Source organism: Phyllosticta capitalensis (genome assembly GCF_038381095.1).
Source record: "Phyllosticta capitalensis strain CBS 128856 chromosome Unknown BKA78scaffold_5, whole genome shotgun sequence".
NCBI classification, from domain to species: Eukaryota; Fungi; Ascomycota; class Dothideomycetes; order Botryosphaeriales; family Phyllostictaceae; genus Phyllosticta; species Phyllosticta capitalensis.
The window spans coordinates 726,589-750,411 of record NW_027117443.1 but is presented as its reverse complement, the minus strand read 5'-3'; the positions used below and the strand labels follow the sequence as shown (position 1 = coordinate 750,411).

The window sequence follows — 23,823 nt, the reverse complement described above, 5'->3', positions numbered from 1 at the left end:
GAGGTGTCAACGACGAGGATGCCGACGAGGACGGAAGGATCGGTATGGTCTTTTGCATACCTGGACCCATGGCCTCGGCGGAGAGGGGGCTGCGCCTTATTGACTCGGTACTAGCAGCCATCGTGTAGTGTTTTTGTAGGATTTGCGGTTCCGACGAGTGATGATTCGCTCTCGCTGTTTGCGCCGACCAACGACGATCGAGTATAAATTCTGCGCAAGCAACGCGCGCAGAGCTCTCGAATGTTGCTATTCTTTCCCGTATATCATCTGCTCATGTGCCCAGCAGTCCGTCTCTTCCTAAGAATATATGCCCCGGTTCGCTCAGGCTCAAGTCATCCTACAAACGGTCCCTGGTAGCTGTAATCCAGAAGCATCGATCAGGATCGGACGGTGGCCCTGAGGAAAGAGGTGCGAAGAGCTCGGTTGCGCGACGCAGGTGGACGAGGAGAAAAAATCGGCGAGCAGAGAAATCAGGACAAGGCGCAGCTCGAGGCGACTGAAAGCAGAAGGAGAAGCTCAGAGAGGGCGACAGGAGAGAGGTCGTGGGGCGCGGGAGGGACTGGCGGGCAGGGGATGAGGGTCGCTGGATTCTGCGGGGGACGGACAGAGCTCCACGGGCAGGCCAGGGCAAGTCGGAGAAGCGCGGTGTTGCGGCGCGGTCAGGGGAGCATGGCCGTCAGTGCACTTGGTGGAGGAGATGGATGAAGAAGCGGAGGTTGAAGAGCGACTGGAGTGGACGGCGGTGCGGAGCGACAAGGTAAGGCAAGCAAAGGTAAGGTAGTGGTGCTGAAGGTTGCGGCGGCGGACGGGAGCTTGATGGGTGGGTGAAAGTGTGCTTGCTCTCGCTGCTTGCTGCACCATGTCAACCGAACCGAGGACTGGACACGCTCGCTCGACGTGAGCCAAAACATTCCAACGGCCGTCCGTCCCACTTCTTCACTGACCGCATGCCCGGCATGGCGCACCTGGCCACCCTCTTCGACCAGCTCCCTGGCCCGCATGCCCGTCGCGATGCGTACGTTGCCCATCTGTCCTCTGAATGCTGTCCTTCCCGACTAATCACAACCCTGCCAGCCTCGATGCCATTCTCGGCAACCTTTCCTCCTACGAGTGGCGACATCTACAAGACAAGCTGCAACTTCACTCGTTCGCCAAAGACATTATCGGCAGCCTGCCCATCGAACTTGTCGCCCTAATTCTTTCTCATCTCCCGCCAAACGCCCCGTTCCTGTATCAGACGGTATCGCAATCAAGCTAATGCTGCCGAGGCCCTGTCATGTACTAAGCTGCTGCTTCAGGTCAGCCGTCGTTGGCGAGACGTCCTGTCCTCGTCGCACGTGATCTCATCGTCTCTTGCCCAGTGGTATTCTGATGCCGATCCAAAGCTGCAGGGTGAGATTCAAGGAGCAGTCCAGGACGTCTACGCCACCCAGCTTCTCAAGGCCGAACATGCTTGGCGGTTCCAGCAGAACAGAGCCTTTAGTTTTCGGCGATACAACCATCCGCCTCTTGTGTTAAATTGGGACGACTTCAACGTGGACTGTGTAGAAGACACCATTTGCTGGCTTGACCCAGTTGAGCGGTTAATCCGGCTCTGCAACCTCCGCACTGGAGAAAGAACTACGATTGCTGGCGAAGCCCGAGAGAACATTCTGCTACTTAGCCTTTCGGCAAACGTCGTTGCCTTCTATACTCTCAGCGGGTAATTTGCTTGCGTACATGTTTCGGGGAACGGAACCACTAACACGAACAAGATGCTACGTCTATGACCTTCAAAGTCGCGAGAGGACACACTTCCGTCTCCTACGTGCTGGCAGTTCAAAGACAATGGCCATCACCGCGCAGGGCCATATCGTGGCTGTTGCTTACTACCAGTATCCTCGCCTGGAGGCCGATGTGTACCTGCATTTCACTCAAGAACACAAGACCCGCCATTTCCTTGCAAGTGCACCAGCGCCTTCTGATGGCTCTGAAGGGTAGGTCGGATATCTGAATCGGACACCTAGTGTCCTCACCATGCAACAGTCGTTATTCGCTGACCTGAGTGGCAGATTGGAATTGACTGCAGTGCTGTTGAACAAAGACCGGGACATGGTCACACTCTTTTTCATGGACGCCGTAGCAGAGTCGAATGGTGATCACAATGGTTTGTTCTGCACCAGCTACTCATATGGTGGTCAGCGACTGCACAACGACAGCGCGTCCCGACTTGACAACAAAAACTCTGGAACGGCATTTCTCAAAGTCCCACGAGCAATCGACTACACCAATCGAGAATACGTGTTTGAGGGATGTGTCGACTCTGACGTGGATGGGAGACAAGCGACTCTCCTCTATTTCAACAACCATCAAGGTTGCTTCACACGCCAGGTGACTTGTAGAAACTCTTGGAAGAGCTTCGTCTCTACGATATTCAAGTGGAAAGGCATGGCTTTCACTCTCCCGTGGGACAAAGACCTAGAATTATTTCCTCCACAGCCGCCACATTGCGAGATTTGCGGAAGCCATCAGCTCCTCGAGTCAAGTTCAAGCGAATTCGGTGGAGCCATAGCCCTGGTTGGCAACGAGTCTTTCCTGGTTTGTTTTGCCGAAGACTTCTGCGATGTTTTCTGCTTCGACAAGCACATCCAACTTCCATCCGACATTCTCTCTCAAGAACGCTCACCCGTCCAGCACCCATAGCACTACATTGGGGTTTTCACCATGTGCCCAAGGCAAAGAATATCGCGGTAGAATTTCTTCGTTTTGCACGGCCGTCTCTCTGGAAGGCAATGATTTACAAACGTATGTTGTTCTCCGATGCAGTCGCTGGGCGAGAGTTCCGCTGCTGGCCAAGTAAATGTTTCTCGTAGCTGCTGACAGACGTCTCGGTCAGACATGGCGCTTGTGACGTGTTCGTCAAGCAGAGCCAAGTGTTTGAGCTCACACAAGGAATAGTCGAAGGTGCGCTTGGCGAGATGTACCTTGCTCACATGTCAACTAGTACGGATCCCCTCGATGCAGTCTAGATTCTAGCTGCCTATACCACATGCACCGAAACACGAAGCCCGGCAATCGCACCAACACAATGAGAGAAGCAAATGACGGGGAGAGCAAACAGAAGCAGACGCTGGTGGTGGACTAGATGTTTCCGGAAGCTGGGGAGCGCGCGATCCGATGTTTTGGATTGCAATGCAAAACCGGGTAGGCGGAGAACATGGATGGACGGCCAATGGGAAGGCAGCCGAAACCGATGGCTAGTGATGGCCAGGGCAAGGGGAAGGAATAGCTTTCCTCGATGGGCAAGGGGCAAGGGCAGCAAAGACGGAAATGGAAGATGCAGCTTGCAATGGTTACAATGAAGGAGACTGGATTGGTGATTGCAGGAGTTTGTTTCAATGCCTGAGGCATCCGCATGAAGTGAGAGAGCGGAGGGAGGGAGGGTGTCGGGCAGCTCCGAAGGGCCGTAGAAGATCTGTGACCGTGCCCCCGTCCACGCGCGCCGCCAGTGCTAGCTACGGCCTAGGATTCGTTCTTGGACCTGCAACAGGGCGCAGGGCAGAGAAAAAAAAAGTTTCGGAGTTTGTGAGAGCAGAAAAATTGAGAAGTTTGAATTTCCACCCGGACTTCACACCCCTCACTCGCAACGCGTTATCCCAGATCCTACACTCTTGCTTCGCGTCGACCCCCCCGCCTTATCCTTCACAATGGTCGAGAAGGTCTACGTCACTTACAACCAGGTCAGTTCGAGCTCGCTTTCTTTACTGCTTCCCGTCTCTTTTCCCCGTCCCACCATCCATGGCCGTGGCAATCCGGCCGCGCTTCAGCACACGGGCGAGTGCTAGCCTGTGTTCCTTTCGACTGCTGTCACGGTAGTTCAATGGCAGCTGCGGCTCATCGCCGTAGGCGCATGCCCCCCACGATCGTCGAGCCAAATAGGATCGACCGAGGAGCGGAGGCAGCTACGCCGGCCGGGATGGATGGGTGGATGGGATGCGAAGCGACGCCAGAAATGGACGACATGTGGGCAGAGGAGGACAGGGCAGGGCAGGGCAGGGCAGCTCCAGCTCCAGCTCCAGCTCCAGCTCCAGCAGCGGCGGCGGCGGCGGCTTCGAGACGATGGCGCCGCGTTTCACGAAACGGTTGATTGCGCAATTCGACGCCGTCCGAGGCACCAGCCAGCACCAACAGCAGGCAGGCGGGTAGGCAGATCGACCAAGAGCCTGGTTGCTGGTTGCATCTGCTACCTCCCACGGAGCTCCGCTGGCCGCCGTCCGCCGTCCGCCGTCGTTCACCAGCCTCACTCGCTCGCTTCTCGTTCCCGCCGTCCCCCACCTCATAGTTGGAGCCTGGAGTCGTCGTAAAATGGGAAGATGGGAATCTCGAAACTGACCGTGGCGGGCGTCTCCGCAAACAGGTTCACAAGCTCTGCCAAAAGTCGGCAGAGCAGATCCTCAATGAGTTCAAGCCGAACCTCATGATTGCCATTGGCGGCGGTGGCTACGTCCCCGCGCGCATCCTGCGGTACGTACAACAACATCAAGACCAATCGACAAGAGAAAATCGGAAAAAAGCTGACCTCAGCCTCGCTCTCCAGGTCGTTCCTCAAGAAGCCCGGCAACCCCAACATCCCCATCCAAGCCATCGGGCTCTCGCTGTACGAGTCGCTCGGGACCGACGGCGACATCGAGGCGCCCGGCACCAAGGTGACGCGCACACAATGGCTGGACCTGTCGTCGCTCGAGATGGCCAACCTGATTGGCAAGAACGTGCTCATTGTCGACGAGGTCGACGACACGCGCACGACGCTCGAGTACGCCGTGCGCGAGCTGGAAAAGGACGTCGAGACGGCCACGCAGAAGCTCGGCCGCACCGGCGAGCGCACCACCTTCTCCATCTTTGTCCTGCACAACAAAGACAAGGCCAAGCGCGGCACCCTGCCCAAGGATCTGATGGAGGGCGGCAAGTACATTGCGGCCGAGACGGTCGGCGATGTTTGGTTGTGCTACCCGTGGGAGGCGACGTGAGTCTATCCCCCTCTCTGTTTTCCCCTTGAAGCTTTCGTGTGGCACGCTCCCATGCTCTCTCCGGGAAAAGGGGTTTGCACATGCGTAGGCTGGGCAGCCAAGCGCGCAGCCGATGAACTTGGAAAACTAACCATACTCACAGCGACATTGACGAGCACGACCGTCTCGCCGCCGAGCAAGACAAGACCAAGAACGGCGCTTGAGGCGCAGCGTCACCAAATAACCTGCTTTTGAAGCTTCTCAGTTCCCTCCTTTTTTTTCTCTTCCCCGGCGTTTACGGATGATTGGCATGCAAGACGCAAGCGCGATCAATTGATTAGTCTCTACTAGAAGGTGCGTGCGCGAGGACGAGGCGACCAGACCACGAAACACGACTTGCGATATTGGGTGGCGAGCTGCTTTTACGTCATGTTGGCAATATGAATGCAGAGCTACGCAGTTTAGGCCTGCCAAGGCCTGCTAGGAAGACTGTAGGTCCATGTTCGGAAGAAAGATGGTCAGTGACTAAGGGATATGGAGGTATAGAAGAAGAGTATAGGTCTTGATGAGAAAGGTCACAGACAGAAACATGGAAAGCGGACACTTGACAGATAAGTGGGTGCTAGTCACTGCCTGTATAGTGCCAAAGGCATTCAATTGGACCGTGTGAAATTTGGTCGTGTACTGGCTATTGTTCCAATGCGCTAATGATGGTTTCAACATGCCATCTTTCTCTGCTGTGGCTTTGAAGCTCACCAGGCCCAGGTAGCGTGGCTTGATCAAGAGTCTTGACGGGAATTTGTAGGCAGATATATTCGCACATTGATCGATGAGTAAAGCCAGCAGAAAAAGCTCCTCTTTGTTAGGCGGTTGTTGTCGCTAGAGGACGATTTTATGGCCAAAAGCACGGAGTGGAAGCAACTACAACACCGATTGATTCACGATATGCGCACATGAAAGGCAGGGCCAACATAGATGGACAGTCTAGGTATCCTAAGTACAGCGGGAGCGCGAGGAGGAGAGAAGATCATGACGAGGTATATCCGGGCAAGAAACATCAGATTTTCGCCCGTGCGCCAGTCAAGAGTCTTGTGGTTTGTCAAGACGAGGAAGTTTGCCATTGGGAGAGCAAGGTTTAGAAAATCAGGAGAACCGTCTATGATTTCGTGGTAGTCGAGGATATGCAGACATTTGATGTAGTGGGGGAATACGAGTAAAAGGAGGAAGAAGAAAAGTGCTGGGGCTGGATCTCTTTGCGCCGCTTGTCTCTTGACGGTCATCTATTAGCCAAATTGAATCGCCTTTTTGTTATTCAACTTTCTCTTTCTACACGCGCAGCAGCTTGGCCGCGTAGTCGGCAATCAGCTGCTCCTGGGGGAAGGCCAACTCCTCGAGCTTCTGCGCGTAGGGGGTGGGGACCTCGGCGCCAGTGACACGGACAGGAGGCGCCTGCAGGTAGTCGAAGGCGTACTCGCAGGTCAGGGCGAGGATCTCGGAGCCAACACCGAACGAGGGGAAACCGGACTCGACAGACATCAGGTGGCCGGTCTTCTTGACCGACTTGACGATGGCCTCGACGTCGAGGGGCTTGATGGAGCGCAGGTTGATGACCTCGGCCTCGACGCCGTACTTGCTCTTGAGCTGCTCAGCAGCAACGAGAGACTGGCCGACGCAGCGGGAGAGGGTGACGATGGTGAGGTCCTTGCCGGGGCGCTCAATCTTGGCCTTTCCGAACTAAAGAATCTGTTAGGTCCTGCGCCACGTCCACAGCAGTTAAATACCTACAGGAATGACAAAGTCGTCGCTCTGAGCCTCGGGGCTCATCTGGAAAGGAAGACCGTAGAGAAGCCTGTCCCAAATCAGTCCCGCTCTGAACTTTGTGATAGATTGTTTCCTACTCGTTCTCCAAAACGCAAACCGGGTTGGGGTCACGAATGGCAGCCTTCAGCAGTCCCTTGGCGTCCTCTGCGCTGTAAGGCGCAACGACCTTGAGACCGGGAATGCTGCCGTACCAGGCGGAGTAGTCTTGCGAGTGTTGGGCGGCGACACCGGCGGCGAAACCGTTGGGACCACGGAAAGTGATGTTGCAGGGCTGGATACCACCGGACATGTAGTGGGTCTTAGCGGCCGAGTTGATGATCTGGTCAATGGCCTGCATGGCAAAGTTGAAGGTCATGAACTCGCAAACGGGGACAAGACCAGCCAGAGCAGCTCCGACGGTAAGACCGCAGAAACCGGACTCGGTGATGGGGGAGTCGATGACCCTCTTCTCGCCGAAGCGGTCGAGCAGTCCCTTGGTGACCTTGTAGCTATTGACAACCGGATTGTATTAGCAAAGCTCATCAAAGGCTCGGCTTGGGTCAATTCAACTCGTGCCATGTCGATGCAAGTCGCAACAAACATGCGCCAAAGCTGAGCCTCGCCCCATAAGCACGGAGGTTCCACTCACGCTCCGTTGTACTGCGCAACCTCCTCTCCCAGAACGAAGACCTTCTCGTTCTTCTCCATCTCCTCGACCATGGCCTCATTGAGAGCCTCACGGACCGTCATCTCCTTGGATCCACTGGGGGTCGCATAGCTACGGAAAGCTGGTATCGAGGCCGTGGGGCGGGCAAAGGCGGAGCGAGCAGCAATCGGGCGCGACGCCGCCATGAGGCGGGAGGCCGGGCGGAATAGTCTGGCGGCGGACATGGCTGGCTCTTTCGAGTAGGAGGGGAGAGGAGAGAGGAATTGAGGTAGAGAGGTGACGGAGAAGTTGAGCTGAGGGTGGTGGTGAGCCGCAGGATTATCGCGGCCGGGAAATTCTAGTTGGGGCGCTGGGCCCGCGGCGCTACTCAACACCCTTCCGCCCCGCTGGGGCACCACCTTTCCCTCTAATCACTTGGACCGTTACTGGTCAGCAACGGCCCGGACCAGCTTTCGGTCAGCGACTAGCTCCGCCAGCTACAGCTCTAACTACACGTCTCTCCAAGTGCTCGACAGCTCTCTGCAGTCCGTCAACCCCAATCGACAGTCAACGGACCTGTTGAGGCTTATCCGACTCTAGCCGGGCCCGGACTTCACCAAGGAGCTTGCAATCCTCGACACGCAGCTCCGAACGACAGTTGTCACAATTGTCAATTGACCTATTCTGGCCCAACCCATTTCATCTACGTACAGAGGCGTAATATGCGTACAATTAAAAGTTGCGGTCGAAATACTTCGGCCATTACCCAAGGAAATGATGCTCTCGAATCGCTCTAAGAAGGCAATGCAACAGATGCAGCGTAGAGAAAATGTCGCCAAACAAAGTTTTAAGCGTTGAGCGGCTTGCGGCCAACCATCAGGTACATCGGGGTAAAGAGCTTCTCCTGGCCGGCGGCGACAAGACTGTCACCGGCGAGGGCCAAGCTGTCGGCCGTCTTCTGGGTGCCCTTGGGCGCCAGGCCGATGTACTCGAGCGCACCACAGAACCTGTGGGCCATGGAGCGTCCAACCTTGGTCATGCGGAAGATGTGGAGGAACTCCCAGACGGAGCCCATGTGGTTAAAGTCACCAGCCAGGGGCCAGTACCACGGCCTGGGGTCGGGCCTGTCCGCAAGGTCCTCGTTGACCTCAAGCTCGAAGCCAACCTTCTTCATGGCCTCGAGGGCGACCGAAACGGTGCACATGTTGGAGATACCGTCACCTTGCTCAATTCCCAGACGCAGCTCACGGTGATGAGGGTCATCGTTGTTGTACTTGTCGGTCATGAGCCATTCGTAGACACCAAAGACACCGCCGGGCTTCAGCACGCGGAAAATCTCGCCGTAGATGCCCTCGAGGGTGGGCGCGTGAACGGTGGCCTCAATGGCGTACACGGCGTCGAAGCTGTTGTCTTCAAATGACATTTGCTTCGCAACCAAACAGGTTAGCATGCTGCACAATTGCGTTTCAATCGGGACATGACTCTTACCATGAAGTCACCCTTGACAAAGTTGAGCTTGTCCGAAAGACCCTCCTTCTGCGCGTAGTGGGTGGCGCGGTCAATCTGGTAGTCGTTGTTGTTGAGACCGGTGATGTTGGCGCCAGAGAACTTGCAAATTTCTCTGGCAGGGCCTCCAACACCGCAGCCAACGTCGAGAACCTTCATGTTGTCGCGAAGTCCCATGACGTGAGCAAGGTAGTGTTCGTGGCGGGCAAGAGCTTGTTTGAAAGGCTCGTTAACAGCGAATCGGCAGAAGTGGAACGACTGTGCCCAGCCCATTTCGTAGAAGTCGGTTGCCAGGTTGTAGTAGCTAAGACATGATAAGCATCAAAACTTTCCAGAGAGCTGGTGTCGGAGACCTACTGTCTGGTAAGGGTAGCATATTCCTTCCTGCGCGCTTCGCGAATCTCCTCGGTCTCATCGGCGCCCTTTGCACCATCCCAGTGCTTGAAGTATTCGTCGGTAGCAGCAGAGTTGGCAGCGTTGTTCTTCTTGTTCAACATGGCCCAGGTGCCGCCGCGCATCTGGCCAGAGTTGCCGTGAAGAGCCTCCTTGAAGGCGCGGTCACGCTCCTTGTCCTCCATCTCGAGCTGTTGTTGCGTAGGCGTCGACATCTTTGCTTGAACGGCAGACCAGGCTTCTTGTACAGATCAGAACTCGTGGCGCAGCACTGGGATGAGGAAAATTGAGTTTGGGAAAAGCAGCAATGGGACGGGAATGGACAAGGAAACGTGTGGGCGGGAGCTGGAGAGCGAAAGGGGCTCACCGCCCAAACAATTTCCAGGCCGCTCGAGGGACCCTGGACTTGCATCCGACCATCGCTGGCGGTGCAGTCGCGAGTCAGTCGCAGTGCGCGGATCGGGGAAAATACCGTCCCGCGCCCCGACAGCAACGCAGGGCATCCACTAGGCAGGCACGCAGGCACCGCGTCGCTGACTTCATTGCCGCCCTCTACGCCACCAGCCTCAACATACCAACCCTAAACCACACCATCGCGTCGTCTCCTCTCGCTGCCGACTCGCATCATGCCGCCTCAGATCAAGCACGACCTCAATCGGTCTGGCTGGGAGACGACCGACTTCCCCTCCGTCTGCGAACGATGCCTCCCCGAAAATCCATACGTGCAGATGCTCAAGGAAGACCATGGCGCTGAATGCAAGATTTGCACAAGACCCTTCACCATCTTCAGGTGGAAAGCCGACCGCACTGCCCGTCAGAAGCGCACCAACATCTGCCTGACCTGCGCACGACTAAAGAACTGCTGCCAATGCTGCATGCTGGATCTGTCATTCGGCCTGCCCATCGTCGTCAGGGACGCTGCCCTCAAAATGGTTGCGCCTGGTCCTCAAAGCGACATCAACCGCGAATACTATGCCCAAGAACACGAAAAGGAGATTGAAGAAGGCAGAGGTGCCGTGGAGGCTTATGAGAAGACCGACGATAAAGCCAGGGATCTGTTGCGGAGGCTGGCCCAGAGCGAACCCTACTACAAGAAACAGCGGAGGATTGAGCAAGAGGCTGAGGAGGGTGGAGGCTCGACAGGAGGTCAAAAGGCGTTGCCCGCGCCAGAGGGTGGTGAGATGCAGCTCCACAAAGCTGGCCCTCTACGGACAAGAGACACCAAGGCAGGCCGCGCCAAAGGGAACGCTACCTACACGCCACGGCCCGAGGATATTCGACCACCAGCGGACAAGAAGATTACTTCGCTATTCGTCACTGGCGTCGAGGACGACCTTCCCGAGCACGAAATCCGCACCTTCTTCTCCAAGTTTGGACAACTTCGGTCCCTCATCTGCTCTCACCGATCACATTGCGCCTTTGTCAACTACGCCAGCCGAAAGACTGCAGAGGCTGCCGCAGAAGCTTGCCAGGGCAGAGCGGTTGTCAAGGGAGTCCCCCTGCGTGTTCAATGGGGCAAGCCTCGGCCTCTTGACACCATGGAGCGAGATGAGCGCATGATGCACGCGAGATCAGGACGCCAAACCAAGCAGGGTGTAGGCGCGAGGACGAAGGACGGAAAGGCTGCCCCTGGTATTCTGGAACGTCTTGTGGCACCTCCCGAGGATCCTAACAGCTTGACCATTGCGCCTCCTCCGGGGACCGACGATGCCAACTACCCCAGTCTTGCTGGCAATTGAAGTGTGAATTTGATGGAGGTCGAATGCTGACCAGGTTTGGAACGGTGAAAAGGTCTTGTTCACTGCATAATGGGCGTTTGGGTGCAGAAAGATGCAGCTGGTATTTGAGCGCTGCTAAATCAAAAGGGTATCATTAAGGCAGTCATGAATCTTATAAAGATGAGCAGCATTTGGCGCCAGCAAGCGTGTTGCGCGTGCCCTGGGGCTGCTTTATCGACTCATTGTCCCCCCGTTCGGTGTGCTCGTGGATCCGCAATTCTGCAGTGAAACAGATTAGCTTGGAAAGGTCGCCGGGAATGTATGGACGCACGATATTTGCCATCGTCCTTTACCTGGCCTTGGACCAGATTCTCCTTCAAGAACTTGGCCACATCATTTGCCTTTGCTATCGACTTCTCCAGGTCCTTGCTGTCTTCGGAAAGACTGCGGTTCGCCTCGAAATTGTTGCGTGCCTCGAACCGAGCGGCGTTCATTACAGCGACATCGCCTGGGCCATCATCAGCATTGGTGCTCGTGCAAATCTCGCTGACAGCGATCCGCGGCGGAAAGGAGTTCACCTTCGAAAGCAATGCGAATGGATCGCAGGAGATTCCGGTAGGCAGCAGTGGCGGAGACGCGCGACATGTTGGATCTCCGGGGGTCTGAAGGATGTTGGGCAGGACGAGGAGTAGTTTGTTGTAGAAGCAGAAAAGAAAAGACGACGGAAATCGGGATGGAGCGGCGAGCAGCAGCAGGGATCAGCCATTGGGGACGCCACTGATTACCTGGCTTACCGCCTTTATCGGCATCGGCAAAACGATGGACCTAGCGCAATTGTCAGCCACAGGCAGCGGACCGCGATGCGGCTGTGACCGGCGGCCAGGTCGCGCGGCCGTGCACCTCCCTGTCTGTGTCTGGGTGTTACCAAATCCGTACCGAAGCTCCCCGTCCTCAGGCGCCGTTTGACGTCGACTCTGTCACACTGCCCTGGCTCTGGCTCCCGAAGAAGCCACGCCCACGAATCAACCAGAAGCTGCTTCGCAGCACGCCATGCCCAGCACTTCTCCCTTATCAGCCCCTCGCCGAACGCAGTCCCTCCCAATCCTCTAATCCACTATGGTTTCTCTTTGGCCCTGGCGCGTGAGTTGCTCCAGAAGCTGTTCCTAAGCACATCTGGTTCGCTAATCCTTGGAACCAGGACGACACCTCCGCTGCGGCCTTTGAGAAGACGCTTGCTACCCTTTCCACAAAGATCCAGAAGACGACCGTTAGAAACGATGCCCTCAGAGTGCGCGCCAGGAAGTTCAGGGTCATGTGGACCCTGTATTCAGGCTTCCTCTACATTCTCGTCGCCGTCATCATGATACTCGTCACTGGCTGGCGCAACTGGGGACCGGCCGAATACACTGCAGTTGCTGGAGGGCCGCTCATGTGCGAATAGCTGTACCTGGTGCTCTTGGGCTTGGGCGCTAACTTTTCGCAAGCATCTACGGAGTGCGCCAGATTCTCAATGCATACTACGAATACCGCATCTCAAACACGCAAGCATACCTCGACCGCCTCTGCAAAGAACGCGACGACACGATCGAAAAGCTCAAGGAGGCTACAAAGTACAACTCTACCCAGCAGCTGCTGGAGAAGTATGGCTCGGTGAGGAATGGGCCTCAAAATCCGCCTGCTGGCCCTCAGCGCAAGCCTTCAGGAGATCAGCGGCCCTCCTCTGCAGGCAACCTTCAAGGCCGTACTGCTGCCGCACCGCCTCCTACCGCCAACATTCCTCGCAACAACCTCTCTCCCGGTCCGCACCCCGAAACCCGCCCGCACACCTCCGCGGAGCTTCAGAAACCACTTCCACCGTTTCCTCAGGGGGAACTCCAAAATCCGTCAGGCAGCGGACAGCAGTCGCCGCCGCAGCCTCCCGCCGCAGCCTTCAATGCTGACTTTGCTCCCAATGCCTTTCCGGCGCAGTATGCTCCCGAGGTCAGGGAGCCTGCCTGGTACGACCGCATTTTGGATGTCCTGATGGGTGAAGATGAGACGTCGCCCAAGAACCGATATGCGCTGATCTGCACACATTGCCGCCTGGTCAATGGGCAAGCCCCGCCCGGAGTCAAGTCGTTAGAAGACGTCGGCAAGTGGAAGTGCATGGGCTGTTCTGGCTGGAATGGACAGGAGAACGAAACGCAAAAATTGGTGAACCGTCTCTCTCAGGTGGCATCCGAGCAGATCGAGGGTGGCATGACGCCGATTCAGGAGAAGACTCCGATTGGCGCTGTTTCTCCGCCAGAAGGCTCACCAAGCGTGGATGCAGCAGACGACGCACCTGCTAGATCAACAAGAAGCAGGACAGCAAGGAAAAAGTCATAGCGGGGGTTTTCTTTGATCATATTCAGCATTTGCAGGTCTCTAGGGTCTTTTTTTTGCTCCTGCGTTCTGGCAGTTTTCCTTGGTTGCATTTTAGTCGGAATATTCATCACAAGACACTCGATTGGTCATGGTTCAATTGTTCTGTTTGCTGCAGAATACCCTCTAGGTTTGCTCGTGGCCTCGTTCGTTACTTCGTCTATATCCGTACTACTAATTGAAAATCAGGCGTTGCGCGTTCAGTTCGTCTCTGTCATCGTTCACTCTCTGCTCCTTTCTCCATCAGTCCCACTCGAAAAACTTGCCGCTTTCCCTCCGCTCGCTGTGTGGGAGCTTATCCACATTGTAGGAGATCATGGCAATCTTGGAGCTGCCGGGGGAGGGGGGTCGCCGCGGTTGACTGCGCTGGATGACAGCCTCTCTAGACCGACGTGACAAGTGAGGAGGAGAGGAGCAGGCGGTCTCCGGGAGCTGGATGACTTCGATGTCGGCAAATGACTCGTTCTCCTCAGCCGGCATGATCTCCCGGCGGAGAGGTTGGTCTCCTCGTTTGCTCCGTTCCTTTTGTTGACGCTGGAACTGGCGTTGGGCCTGCTCCATCGCGTGCTCCCCTTTCTCCTCCAGCTCCAGGACTTCGATACAGCTGTCGAAGCTTTCATCGTCACTGTCATCTCCGCTCTGCAGCACGTCGTGCCACTCCTCTTCGACATCTTCATCTTCCTCCTCGTCGTCCTTGGCCTGGTCGATGAACGTGGACAGCTCCTCGGGCCTCGCAGTCTGGTTCCGGATCGGCAATCTCGCAGGAACCATCTCCTCGCTGGATCCGGTGCCCGTCATACCTCTAGAGCGAACGCCATCCTCCCATCCAGAGCGCTGGATATTGCTTTGCATGCTCTCAGGCGACTCTCGCAGCCCCCTTTCGACCCTGACTCGTCCCGCCGCCAGCTCCGACAAGTCCATCCTCAACACTGCGGAGCTCGCGGCCGACATGGCACGCTCCTGGACCACAGGCACCGCCATGACCTCCATCCCCTGCCTGCTCGGCGTATTGAGCAGTCCCAGTCGCCGCCTGGGCCCCCGCAACCGCAACTCGTCGTAGTTCGAGCGCATCCTCTCCGCCGCAATCGCGGGCACACCTTTCAGCGCCGCGTGGCCCGCCGCGGCCGTCGTCGCGGCCGTCTTGACCGCCGTTGTCGCCGCGCTCGCCACAAACGAGGAAGCAGTCGTAGCGAGCGAGTTGGCCGTGGCCGTCAGATTGGTGGTGGCCGAGGCAGCCATGGTGTGGGCGCGCTCAAGAGCAGTCGGGGGTGCCTCCCTGTACCGCAGGGGATCGTACGTAAGGTCGGCTTGGATGTTGTCAATGTCCGAGTCGATCTCCAAGTAGTCGGCTTCGATATCGTCGTCCCCGTCGGCAGTCGACACGTCGGGGCCCACCACCGAGTGGCAGCCGCATGAGGACGAGTCCTCGGAGCTTTGCGACCCGTGCAGCCCTGCTGTTATGTGCGTTCTCCGGAGGGCTGTGGTTCGGTATCCCTGGTTGCTGCTGTCGTTGCGGTTGTTGGTGCTGCTGCTTCCTCCTTGGCCTGTCGCGCCTCGTGCCCCTGCCTGCCTACTAGACCATCCGGGAAAGGGGTTCCCAATGCGTGGCAGCTGCTGGGTCCACGCGCTCCAGGTCATCTTTCCTTGAGTTCGTGGTACGGCCTGATGTTGAAAAAGGGAGAGTAAATGAGAGTCGTAGCAGCGTTGTCAAAACGCTGGACTGACGACTGGAAAAAGGGGAAACTGAAAGAGCGTCGGTATCTGCCGCGGGGACGAGTGGAAGTTGGAAGTGCAAGTTTTGAAATAAGGAAAGAATAGAGACAGAAAAGAGAGGGAACGTGTTGGCTTCGTTGAGACCACTGCTGCCAGTCAGCTGTTGGCGTTGTTGTTGTCGTGGCTGCTTCGCGGCCCAGCGCTGGACGCTGTCGCTGTCGTCTTCGTCGTTCGGAGGAGGAGTTTCTACTTTTTGAAACTGATCCAGCGGCGGTGAATGATTGAATGAATCCTTGGAGCGGCAGATGTGCGGGGCGAGGGTGATGAGAGAGGTGAGCAAGAGGTGACTGCCAGTAAATGCCGCCGAGCATTAAGACACTCGAGTGGAGTGCTGGATTCCTTGAAGAAAGGGCAGCATCTGTTGGGCGCACCTGGATGTGCTCGAACGCGGAACGGGGAAGCGGAGATGCCGAGCTAGACTTCTTGCTTCTTGAAGCTCTCCTAAGACAAAATGGGCGGTGGGTGGGTGATGTGTTCGAGGAGGGAAGGAGAGGTGTCTGGGGAAGTTTGTCAGTTGGGGAGTGACTGCCTGACTGGACGGGCGGAGGGACTTTGTACCCCAACTTTTCGTTGTCGGTGTGTGGGCGGAAGGGGGAATCATCATACCGCGGTACTGCTGCGGTTGACATTATGGCGTCATTCGACCCCCTCCCTCCATTTTCGTCCATGAGCTTGTGCTCTCTCTTTTTCCTCGATAAAGCAGGTCGTTGCTCTTCTGAGCTGTTTTGATTAATTTGTCGCGTTGTTGCGGTACATGTTGCGTTGCTCTACTAGCTTCTTAGCCTTGGTGTTGAGGCTTGCTGCTCGCTCCCGGCCCTCGCAACGTACATCATGTTGATTGCACTGAACCTCTCCCTACACATGTCACTCCCTGTTCTATGTACACCGTAGATGATCTATTTCAAATCGACTATCCCAGCATATCCGCGGCCATGTCCCACGAGTTGAAAAAAAATATCATCTTCATCCATGCGAATCCCCTCCACATTTTACTGTTGAGAGTCATCTGCTGGCTATCAACCGTCGCCCAAAGGTCTCAACCCAAAGCCTTGCCGGTGCTCTCCCAAGTCTATGACAAGACCCTTTCCCTACACGTTCCCACAAGCTCCACGCATCATACCCTCTCCTACCCGCAGCAACCACCAAAAAACAAATTTCTCATTTTTCTCTCATTTTCACACCACTTTGCTCGCCAGAGCTTCGCGAGCAAAACAATACAATCCTCAAGGCACCACAAGCCGGCGTTGGCGTGGAATACGGATTTTTGTATTTTTTTAGCATCGCGAGCTCCTCGCTACGTTTGAAGTTGCGAATGTACACGCCAAGCTCTCTGACAGGGTGCAAGGCCACAACTGGAAGGAAGCGGTCGTGCTTGACATGTTCGTTATCGTCCTGAGCTCTGCCACGCACTTGTTTTATTTTTGCTGGATAAATGGAAAGATGGACAGATGGGTAAGCAGGCAGGTAGGTAGCTGGACTTGGGCGTCCGGCGGAGAAACTCATCTGCTGCTCATGGTTTTGTTCGACCGTAGAGATGACGAGAGAACAGTGGCATCGCGAGTACTCTCGTAATGTAGACCTTTCGCCCGTCTGCTTGCAGTGGAGCGAGTGCTGAGTGCCACGGTCATCGCAATCGTTGCGTTTGTCATTTTGCATTGATTCAATCGCCGCGAGCTCTCAGCTACTTGCCTACATGTGTAGGTACTTCGCCCCTCGCTCGGATGCATGCATGTCGCCAGCCAGCCATAGTCCTAAGTCCATCCATCTATCAGGCCTGCGCCGTCCTTCTGTCCGTCTGTTGACTCGAGTCTCTCTATCTGCGCATTCGTCTACCCATCAGTGAGCGGCATCATCGCCTTCGGTTCTGTTTTGCCGCGGTCTACCACGCGATTTCTGCGTTATCCTATTCTCGTTCATACCCCATTCGCCGTCTGCCCGTTCTCCTCTCCACCTGCTGCTCCGCCTCCACCCCCCTTGACGATCCCGCTCAAACACCCAGGACAATTGTGCGCCACCTCGTGGCAAAAAAGGTCGCAGTCGACGCAATAGTGGCAGCCGCAGCACTCGCACTCGTACCGCGACGACTCGCTCGCCCCGGCCTCGGCACCCGCATGCTCCTCCTCTGCGTCGGGATCCTCCGCGGCCGCGTTCTTCGACGAGGAAGCCGTGCCATTTGCGTGTTGTGCCGCTGAGCTCTTGCGACGCGCCGCCGGTGATGACAGGGGCACGGGCGGAAACGGCGTCAGACAGCTGAAGCACTCGACCGAGCCGACCTTACGCGCGCGATCCCACGACACAGGGGACCAGTTGCGCAGGGGGAAGAGGTGGTGGTAGGAGCGGGCGAGGTGGGTCGACAGGATGAGCGTGAGGCCGCAGGACGGACAGGTGGCGGGCAACGCGCACACTTTGGCTTTGCAACGCGAGCAGAGGTAGCCGCCGCGGGTCAGGGCGCCGTGGCATGCACAAATTGTGGCGTCGTGCTCGGTGATGCGGCTGGGGAAGCCCATCATCAGGAGCGAAGCAGGGTTCTCGACCGTGGTTGTGGTGTTGGTTTGGGCGGTGGAGGCTGTCGTTTGCCGGATGACGGGCGGCGTTGTTGTCGCCATGAGAAGGTCGCGGAAGTGTAGCTGGTCCAGCGCCACGCCGTACACAGTCTCGTCGCCGCCGTTTGTACGCGCGCATATCTCCTGGCAGATCTTGAGCCGCCCGCCCATGCCGATGATGTTGACCCGGATGTTGTCCTTGACGCAGGCGCGTATTGTAGCAAAAATGTCACCTGGGTCGACGGACAGTAGAGCTCCCAGGACGATGATGACCTCGCGTGTCCCATGACTGGGCGTGTGGTACAGCGCTGCGCGACACTGCTCAAGCGCATTTTGAAGGGAAGGGCTGCCCCGGGGCTCCTGGTAGTCGCCCTGCCGCGTGTCGCGGAGCTTGCGCAGCGGCGTAATGTGGTCGTTTGGGTTGCCGCTCAGCTCGCTGATCCGGTTGCAGAAGCCGTCGTACATGCCCATGACGCACATTTGGCTGATGGGGTTCTGCTCAAAGAATTCGCCAATGTATTCTTGCGCGTACTTTAACACTGACAGGTAGCGATTGGGTCGAAAGTCCTTGTCAAGCATGGCCTCGGATTGGTCAATAACAAGGACGACGTGGCGGATGATGCCGCGCTGAAAGGGCTTGGTATCTTGACGGAGTCTGTACAGGTCAGCATTGATACTATAAGAAATGACATATTCAGTCTTTCTGGTTCGCATGTACCGCGCCGTGCGATCCAGACCACCCCTCAAGCTGGCGGTGCCCCGTTCTTCAAACTTAAACCACGCATGTTGATACTGCTAGTATCGGTTGACGCAGTCTGCCCAGGGAAGCACGCTCGCCGTCTCGGCATGCTTCACATTACTTGTGTGCACCAGCTCGATATCTGCCAATAGCGTACGGCTCATGATGTCAAAAGTCCAAGGAGATCCAAAACAATAAGGCAGTGACTTGACGATGATTATGATTGGCGAAAACACTCAAGCTCAAGGCCTCATCTTTTCCACGATTCGCGGCAGCCAGGCAACAAAACAGAGCTTACCTCTTTCTCTTCTTTGCCTCGGGGTTGTCCTCCTCGTCAGGAAGCAGCCGCCCGTCGGCGCCCTCTCGCAGCGTATCCTGTACGCCCTGCTCCCAGCGCTCTTTCCCGCGCCCCGCCTGTCCGTTGGCGCGCTTTTTGCCCTTTGCCCGTGTGCCGTAGTCATTTGTTCGGACAACGTCGTCGTCGGAGCCGTACACGAATTCGCCGTCGGAGTCGGCCATGGTGGGTGAATCCTCAGCGGAAGAGGCGAGCGAGTGCAAGTCGAATGTTCAAGCTGGGTGCGGACATGGGAGTCGTGGACCACAAAAGAGCGTTGGGAGCCGACGAGGTTGAACCGGAAAGGTGAGGTGACGCGGCGGTTCCGCGACCTGGTCGATATTCACGCGCGCGCGCTGGAGGCCTTCGCAGGTGTGGGCGAGAGGCGCCGGCGGCGGGCGGGCAATGGGCGCAAAGACATGCAGCTGCGAGCTCTCCCGGATTCTGGAACGAGTCGAAGTCGTCGGTGTCGTCACATCCATCACGTCCCGACCTGCACGTGACAAAGCTTATATAGCGGGCGGCCAGTCCCGCGCAAGGCATGTCGCGCAAGGCAGGGTCCTTAATATTTTCTTTTTGATGTCCAAGAATTTTAGTAATTATGTGCCTGTCGGCACCGTGAAATCCATTACATATCAACGTCAGAAGCTCGTCTTCTATCTTCGTACAAAACGTCGTCGGGGGAATAAGGTATCCATGGCCTGGTTTTTTGACCGGCCTTTCATCTCGTAAAAACGCACGCCGCGCTGTGCTCCCATCGAAACAAAGAAAATCTTGACCGATTACTCCCAGCCGCCGTACGGACCTGCGCGGAGTGCCAGCGCGAAAAGGCAAGTAATCAAAAACGAAACGCGAAAAAGCAACATCATCCGTACGTCGAGCCCGATACGGGCATGGGCCAGTCGTCTTCTGTGATGCTGGACCAAAACACCCAGACCATGACGACGGCGCAGAGGGTGAAGAAGGTTTCGAAAAGGCCGCCGTTGATTGCGCCGTTTGTCGAGTTGCACAGGTGCACGCTAATGACATATTGGAAGATTTGGCCGAGGGCAAAGAGGAGGGCGGCGCCACCGAGGTAGACTGCTAGAATTAGAAACGAGCTAGACAAGGACGGACCAACTTACGCATCGGTCTTCGCTCACCCAGCACCTGGATGACGAGGTAGGTTTCGAGGGCAAAGAAGGCGACGAGGAAAATGAGCGGCACCAGCTGGTAGAGCGTGTACAGCGAGTAGGAGCGGTTGGGCGAGTTGAGCGTGTCGTCCCAGTAGCCGGTCCAACTGAAGCCCGTGTCCAGCGCAATGTAGCCAGTGCCGACAAAGAAGATGGCGGCAGAGACGCCGAGGAGACCGACGGACAGAGGGGTGCCGTCATCGAGAAGTTGGAAGCCGACAATGCCATTAAGGAAGAGGACCCAGATGGTTGCGACAACGGCAGCAATGTGGATTGCGCTAAAGGCCTGACAGCTTGTCAGCAGGAACACGAGGACGGGGCGCGCATCCATTCCATACCCTCCGTACGGCACCGTCGAGCGGGAATCCGCCAACGGTGAAAATCTCACATATGGAGATGAGTATGTAGCCAATGAGGAAGAGCTGCATTTCCCTGCGCCGTGTCAGAGCTAACCAAAGTGGGCAGCCGATGGGGTGTAACGGTACCTTCTGCCGACGGCGGCTCTCTTGAGCTCGGAGCGCCATAACAAAAGAGCGGTGACAGCAATTGCTAGGCCGCAGAGTAATATGGAGCCTGTTGTGGTGTTGTTAGCAATGTGCTGGCGATGCGGAGCTGTAGCAGCACTGACCAAGATTCGCAAGGTTACGGCCGCCGCTCAGCGAGATGCCCGTCAAGTCGCATCCGTCGAAACCTGTTCCGCCGCGCGCGGGAGACTCGTTGAAGAGCTAGGTGGAGAGTGTCAGCGGGGTGGTAGCGTTGGTGTGGAGGGTGGAAGCGGAGGACGCACATTGCAGACTGTAGAGCGACGGGCGGTCAGCATTGATTCCCGGGGGATTGGGGGAGAAATGTAGATCTGGAGAGACGTACCGGGAATTGTAGCAGCAGCGCTACCCGAGTCGCGACAAAAGTCGTGAAAATTGCCATAGGCCGTGGAGGGCATTCTTGCGTGGTCTTTGTCGACGACGGTCGGGACTTGGGCGCGAACAAGGACGGCGGACGACGGAGGGTGGGGGAGAGTGAAACCAGGCTGGCTCCGTCGCGAGGGCGAGCCGTGGCAGAGCGAAGGACTACTTCAGAATGATGGAGGAGTTCAGGTAGCGATGAGGCGGTGCAGCGGCAGAGTTGGGGCGGAGACGGGCGTGGGAGAGGTGTTGTAGAGTCGAAAACAAGACTCTCCAGTCGTTGTCTCTCGTCTGGCAGAGAGCAGCGCACGGTTGGCGCTGGGTGACAGCAGCGAGCAGGGGTCGCCGGCTTTGCTTTCTTTGGCGCGCTAACAACTAACAAGGCGCCGGGGGGCAGACTCTGGCCCAAAGCGGATGAGGTGAGTGGCTGACGGCGGTGAGGACGAGAATGAAGTATGTTAAAGAGAAGGCTGGATGTTAAAGTCGGTGGTGTTGAAGTCGTCTCTCGTGTTGGTGAGCCGTGTGGTGCTTGTGGTGGTGGACTGACTCCCACACAGATCAATCTCGCTTGTGACTACCTGCTGTTGCTGTCGACCTGTTGTGCCCTCCAACATCCTCGTCGCTCGTCTTCATCCTCAGCCATCGCCGCACCACGCCCAGCACCCAGCACCGCCCACCCGGATCCCAAGCTTTTGCATTCCCGGCCAACCTAATCGCCCGCGAGCCCAACCTCTTCTTCTTCGACATACTCCAACATCATCTTTCAACAATTTCTTTTTCGCAGGATTCGCCCTACTGTCTGCATCCGCCGTACCTTGCAGCGAAACCAGGCCCACGCGCCCCCTTGGCGCTCTCGCTCTCACTCCCTCCTCAAGACTCCCTTGTCTGCCCCACGGCGCCCAACCGTGGCTGTCTCTTTAGGTCTTGACTTTTCACAGCCGTGCCTGACGACGGGTACGACTGAGCACCTGTCTCGATCCCAAAAGCCAAATCTCCGTCGCATGCTCCAGTCGTCTTGAAACGAAGCGCCCTCTACTGTGCTTGGCCGTCACCGTTATGCAACCACACTCGTTCCAAGCGCCACGCCTATCTCGTCTGGCTGCTTCCTCCCGCCCGCCGTCCCCGACACGGGAGTGGCCTCGCATGACGATTGGTTGCGCCTCATCTCATTTCCCGCCGTCTCCTTGTGGTCCACCTGTCTGCCAGGAGAACGTGCTACTCCCTTTGTTGTTCACCACAGCTGACCCAATAGTCTACGAGACTATTTTTCTCTAATTACCGAAACACTGCGACAGGACGCGGCTAGACTTGCGATCATCGCCCTCGTCGTTGTCCAACCACAATGTCCGCCCGTGGGCGGTCCGCTCCTTCATCTACTGAAACAATCTCGACTTGATCACCTCCGACGGCAGAGTTATGCATCGCTGAACAAGCGCATTGTTTTTCAAGCGATCTGCGTTTAAAGAGCAATGGCCCTAACTAACCCCAGTCTTTTCCTGGCATCGATCGCCGCCGGGACCTGCCAGAGACCAAGGATAACCACACACGATCAGCAAACATGACCACCACCGACCTTGTAGTCTACCAGCAGCCGAAGTCCTTCGACCTGCGCGACATCGCCCTCATTGTCATTTGCTTTGTTTTCCTCATGGTCGCGATTATGCGCAATCACGCTTCCCGCCAGAGGACCCCTGTTGCTACCCCTGCTCAACCCCCCGCAACGAGAATGCCATCCCCCCGCACCATCCCATCCATGCCTTTCGCCGTTCTCTCACCCATGGCATTCCCCCACACGATGAATGTGCCATCTTCAGTGATAGCGACTAGCGGGCAGGCCGAACGGAGCACAAGTAGGTTTTCAGAGGTAGGTCAGATTGCAACTGCTAAACACAGGACGGGACCTTTCGTATAGAATTGAACACACCGGCAGGCATAGATTGGCACATAGTAGCTTGTCAAAGGTAGGTCAGATTGTTAGCACTACCATACACTACAGGACGAGGCTTTTCGTAGAATCAATCCACTTGCGTTTCTTTTTGAAATCATTTTACTGGTAAGTGTCTTGGTAAGTTTGGCCTGTTGTACGCATGTTTCCAATCAATCATCCCTGTAGTCGACGAAGATAATGAATGAGCCCATTGACAAAAGCTGCAGAGCGGCATGAATCAATTGTATTTACACAACAGAAAAGTCGTCAACACACGGAGAAAGGTTGGTGTGGGTCAAGTGACTTTTCGGCAACCTCAAACACCGGCGCGCCGTCTCTATCGTACCCTTTTCCAGTGGTGTGGTGGCAACAGTACTCTTTTACACCACAAAGGATACCAAACAAAGCTGGCAACTGATGCCAGACAAAGTCCATGACAACAAGTGCAATTCCTGCTCAGTCTTTGATCTGACTCCGTTTTCGATCAAAGGCCTCGTACGCCTCCTGCTCATCCACTCGCTCGTGCGGTTTGTACGTATGCCTCCCTAACCCCCTTTCCATTTCTCTTCATTCACGCAGCGGTGGTGTCGTGGAAATATCTCCTGTGCCCTCTGTCTGCGAATGTGGAGTGTCGATGCGGAAAGAAAAATTGCAGGAATAAAAGAGACGACAGAAGGGTGCCTAAGGCACTATAAGGTACACATGATGTCAATTTTCCTCTCCACATTCTCCAATCTATCTCCTTCCTTTTCAATGGAAACAGTCCACTGACAGTCTCCAGTCGCGCAGAACACCTTGTATATCTGCCATGTAAACGAACAATTGCGTTAAAGTCCACATCCGGCTTGCCAAGATGCTGACCCGTGATCATGGGTGGAAAAATCACGCGCCTGAGGCAGCGAGCAGTGCACATTGTATATGAACTACTCGTACAAAGCAATGGCACTGTAGTCTTGTGTTTGTGCATTGTACTTGTGCTTTA

At 56.2% G+C, this 23,823-nt stretch overlaps 11 protein-coding genes across 11 annotated transcripts; 5 read left to right on the top strand and 6 right to left on the bottom strand.

Annotated features, from left to right (window-relative positions):
* Positions 1 to 838: 838 nt before the first annotated feature.
* BKA78DRAFT_343514 (uncharacterized protein) lies at positions 839 to 2,682 on the top strand (the record flags this gene model as incomplete). The annotated part of the gene is made up of 5 exons (XM_066890428.1): positions 839 to 1,015; positions 1,075 to 1,240; positions 1,299 to 1,702; positions 1,755 to 1,976; positions 2,007 to 2,682. Exons 1-5 carry the CDS (start codon positions 948 to 950, stop codon positions 2,680 to 2,682), a joined length of 1,536 nt encoding a protein of 511 aa, XP_066744133.1. The 5' UTR covers positions 839 to 947.
* Positions 2,683 to 3,686: 1,004 nt separating this feature from the next.
* Positions 3,687 to 5,209, top strand: BKA78DRAFT_295410 (uncharacterized protein; the record flags this gene model as incomplete). Its single annotated transcript, XM_066886482.1, has 5 exons — positions 3,687 to 3,719; positions 3,867 to 4,181; positions 4,322 to 4,503; positions 4,577 to 5,002; positions 5,149 to 5,209. 5 exons carry the CDS (start codon positions 3,687 to 3,689, stop codon positions 5,207 to 5,209), a joined length of 1,017 nt encoding a protein of 338 aa, XP_066744132.1.
* A 1,487-nt stretch (positions 5,210 to 6,696) lies between these two features.
* Positions 6,697 to 7,747, bottom strand: BKA78DRAFT_313772 (thiamine diphosphate-binding protein). Its single transcript, XM_066888414.1, has 3 exons — positions 7,435 to 7,747; positions 6,884 to 7,294; positions 6,697 to 6,834 (listed from the first exon to the last, which is right to left on the bottom strand). The coding sequence occupies exons 1-3, from the start codon at positions 7,674 to 7,676 to the stop codon at positions 6,759 to 6,761; spliced, it is 729 nt and encodes a 242-aa protein (XP_066744131.1). The 5' UTR covers positions 7,677 to 7,747; the 3' UTR covers positions 6,697 to 6,758.
* A 531-nt stretch (positions 7,748 to 8,278) lies between these two features.
* BKA78DRAFT_251435 (S-adenosyl-L-methionine-dependent methyltransferase) lies at positions 8,279 to 9,545 on the bottom strand (the record flags this gene model as incomplete). Its single annotated transcript, XM_066884657.1, has 3 exons — positions 8,279 to 8,857; positions 8,920 to 9,241; positions 9,295 to 9,545. 3 exons carry the CDS (start codon positions 9,543 to 9,545, stop codon positions 8,279 to 8,281), a joined length of 1,152 nt encoding a protein of 383 aa, XP_066744130.1.
* Positions 9,546 to 9,956: 411 nt separating this feature from the next.
* On the top strand, positions 9,957 to 11,069 carry BKA78DRAFT_250573 (uncharacterized protein; the record flags this gene model as incomplete). Its single annotated transcript, XM_066884587.1, has 1 exon — positions 9,957 to 11,069. The coding sequence occupies one exon, from the start codon at positions 9,957 to 9,959 to the stop codon at positions 11,067 to 11,069; it is 1,113 nt and encodes a 370-aa protein (XP_066744129.1).
* A 75-nt stretch (positions 11,070 to 11,144) lies between these two features.
* On the bottom strand, positions 11,145 to 11,850 carry BKA78DRAFT_131485 (mitochondrial zinc maintenance protein 1, mitochondrial). The gene is made up of 3 exons (XM_066882600.1): positions 11,627 to 11,850; positions 11,380 to 11,556; positions 11,145 to 11,327 (listed from the first exon to the last, which is right to left on the bottom strand). Exons 1-3 carry the CDS (start codon positions 11,691 to 11,693, stop codon positions 11,221 to 11,223), a joined length of 351 nt encoding a protein of 116 aa, XP_066744128.1. The 5' UTR covers positions 11,694 to 11,850; the 3' UTR covers positions 11,145 to 11,220.
* A 314-nt stretch (positions 11,851 to 12,164) lies between these two features.
* Positions 12,165 to 13,253, top strand: BKA78DRAFT_234784 (uncharacterized protein; the record flags this gene model as incomplete). Its single annotated transcript, XM_066883832.1, has 3 exons — positions 12,165 to 12,188; positions 12,247 to 12,479; positions 12,533 to 13,253. Coding segments are annotated over 3 exons (978 nt in total), but the record flags the coding sequence as incomplete, so codon positions are not given.
* A 191-nt stretch (positions 13,254 to 13,444) lies between these two features.
* Positions 13,445 to 15,311, bottom strand: BKA78DRAFT_131457 (uncharacterized protein). Its single transcript, XM_066882598.1, has one exon. The coding sequence runs from the start codon at positions 15,087 to 15,089 to the stop codon at positions 13,695 to 13,697; it is 1,395 nt and encodes a 464-aa protein (XP_066744126.1). The 5' UTR covers positions 15,090 to 15,311; the 3' UTR covers positions 13,445 to 13,694.
* Positions 15,312 to 17,008: 1,697 nt separating this feature from the next.
* On the bottom strand, positions 17,009 to 19,304 carry BKA78DRAFT_131454 (Ssl1-like-domain-containing protein). The gene is made up of 2 exons (XM_066882597.1): positions 18,805 to 19,304; positions 17,009 to 18,422 (listed from the first exon to the last, which is right to left on the bottom strand). Exons 1-2 carry the CDS (start codon positions 19,023 to 19,025, stop codon positions 17,138 to 17,140), a joined length of 1,506 nt encoding a protein of 501 aa, XP_066744125.1. The 5' UTR covers positions 19,026 to 19,304; the 3' UTR covers positions 17,009 to 17,137.
* A 74-nt stretch (positions 19,305 to 19,378) lies between these two features.
* Positions 19,379 to 21,429, bottom strand: BKA78DRAFT_313756 (chitin synthase III catalytic subunit). The gene is made up of 7 exons (XM_066888413.1): positions 20,880 to 21,429; positions 20,800 to 20,807; positions 20,641 to 20,737; positions 20,498 to 20,585; positions 20,351 to 20,444; positions 19,965 to 20,298; positions 19,379 to 19,920 (listed from the first exon to the last, which is right to left on the bottom strand). The coding sequence occupies exons 1-7, from the start codon at positions 20,950 to 20,952 to the stop codon at positions 19,706 to 19,708; spliced, it is 909 nt and encodes a 302-aa protein (XP_066744124.1). The 5' UTR covers positions 20,953 to 21,429; the 3' UTR covers positions 19,379 to 19,705.
* A 1,043-nt stretch (positions 21,430 to 22,472) lies between these two features.
* Positions 22,473 to 22,826, top strand: BKA78DRAFT_295402 (uncharacterized protein; the record flags this gene model as incomplete). Its single annotated transcript, XM_066886481.1, has 1 exon — positions 22,473 to 22,826. The coding sequence occupies one exon, from the start codon at positions 22,473 to 22,475 to the stop codon at positions 22,824 to 22,826; it is 354 nt and encodes a 117-aa protein (XP_066744123.1).
* Positions 22,827 to 23,823: the final 997 nt, after the last annotated feature.

What these genes read in the sequence shown, in the direction of transcription:
- BKA78DRAFT_313772 (XM_066888414.1), bottom strand. Translation starts at nt 7,676, where the DNA reads ATGTCCGCCGCCAGACTATTCCGCCCGGCCTCCCGCCTCATGGCGGCG. An exon ending in GTTGCGCAGTACAACGGAGC is followed by an intron (nt 7,295 to 7,434) that starts GTGAGTGGAACC and finishes GGTTGTCAATAG; the next exon opens with CTACAAGGTCACCAAGGGAC. An exon ending in GTTTGCGTTTTGGAGAACGA is followed by an intron (nt 6,835 to 6,883) that starts GTAGGAAACAAT and finishes GATTTGGGACAG; the next exon opens with GCTTCTCTACGGTCTTCCTT.
- BKA78DRAFT_131485 (XM_066882600.1), bottom strand. Translation starts at nt 11,693, where the DNA reads ATGTCGCGCGTCTCCGCCACTGCTGCCTACCGGAATCTCCTGCGATCC. An exon ending in CATTCGCATTGCTTTCGAAG is followed by an intron (nt 11,557 to 11,626) that starts GTGAACTCCTTT and finishes ATGATGGCCCAG; the next exon opens with GCGATGTCGCTGTAATGAAC. An exon ending in AAAGGACGATGGCAAATATC is followed by an intron (nt 11,328 to 11,379) that starts GTGCGTCCATAC and finishes GTTTCACTGCAG; the next exon opens with AATTGCGGATCCACGAGCAC.
- BKA78DRAFT_131457 (XM_066882598.1), bottom strand. Translation starts at nt 15,089, where the DNA reads ATGACCTGGAGCGCGTGGACCCAGCAGCTGCCACGCATTGGGAACCCC.
- BKA78DRAFT_131454 (XM_066882597.1), bottom strand. Translation starts at nt 19,025, where the DNA reads ATGGCCGACTCCGACGGCGAATTCGTGTACGGCTCCGACGACGACGTT. An exon ending in GAGGCAAAGAAGAGAAAGAG is followed by an intron (nt 18,423 to 18,804) that starts GTAAGCTCTGTT and finishes TGACCTGTACAG; the next exon opens with ACTCCGTCAAGATACCAAGC.
- BKA78DRAFT_313756 (XM_066888413.1), bottom strand. Translation starts at nt 20,952, where the DNA reads ATGCCCTCCACGGCCTATGGCAATTTTCACGACTTTTGTCGCGACTCG. An exon ending in TCGACGGTGCCGTACGGAGG is followed by an intron (nt 20,299 to 20,350) that starts GTATGGAATGGA and finishes ACAAGCTGTCAG; the next exon opens with GCCTTTAGCGCAATCCACAT. An exon ending in GGGTGAGCGAAGACCGATGC is followed by an intron (nt 19,921 to 19,964) that starts GTAAGTTGGTCC and finishes TAATTCTAGCAG; the next exon opens with TCTACCTCGGTGGCGCCGCC.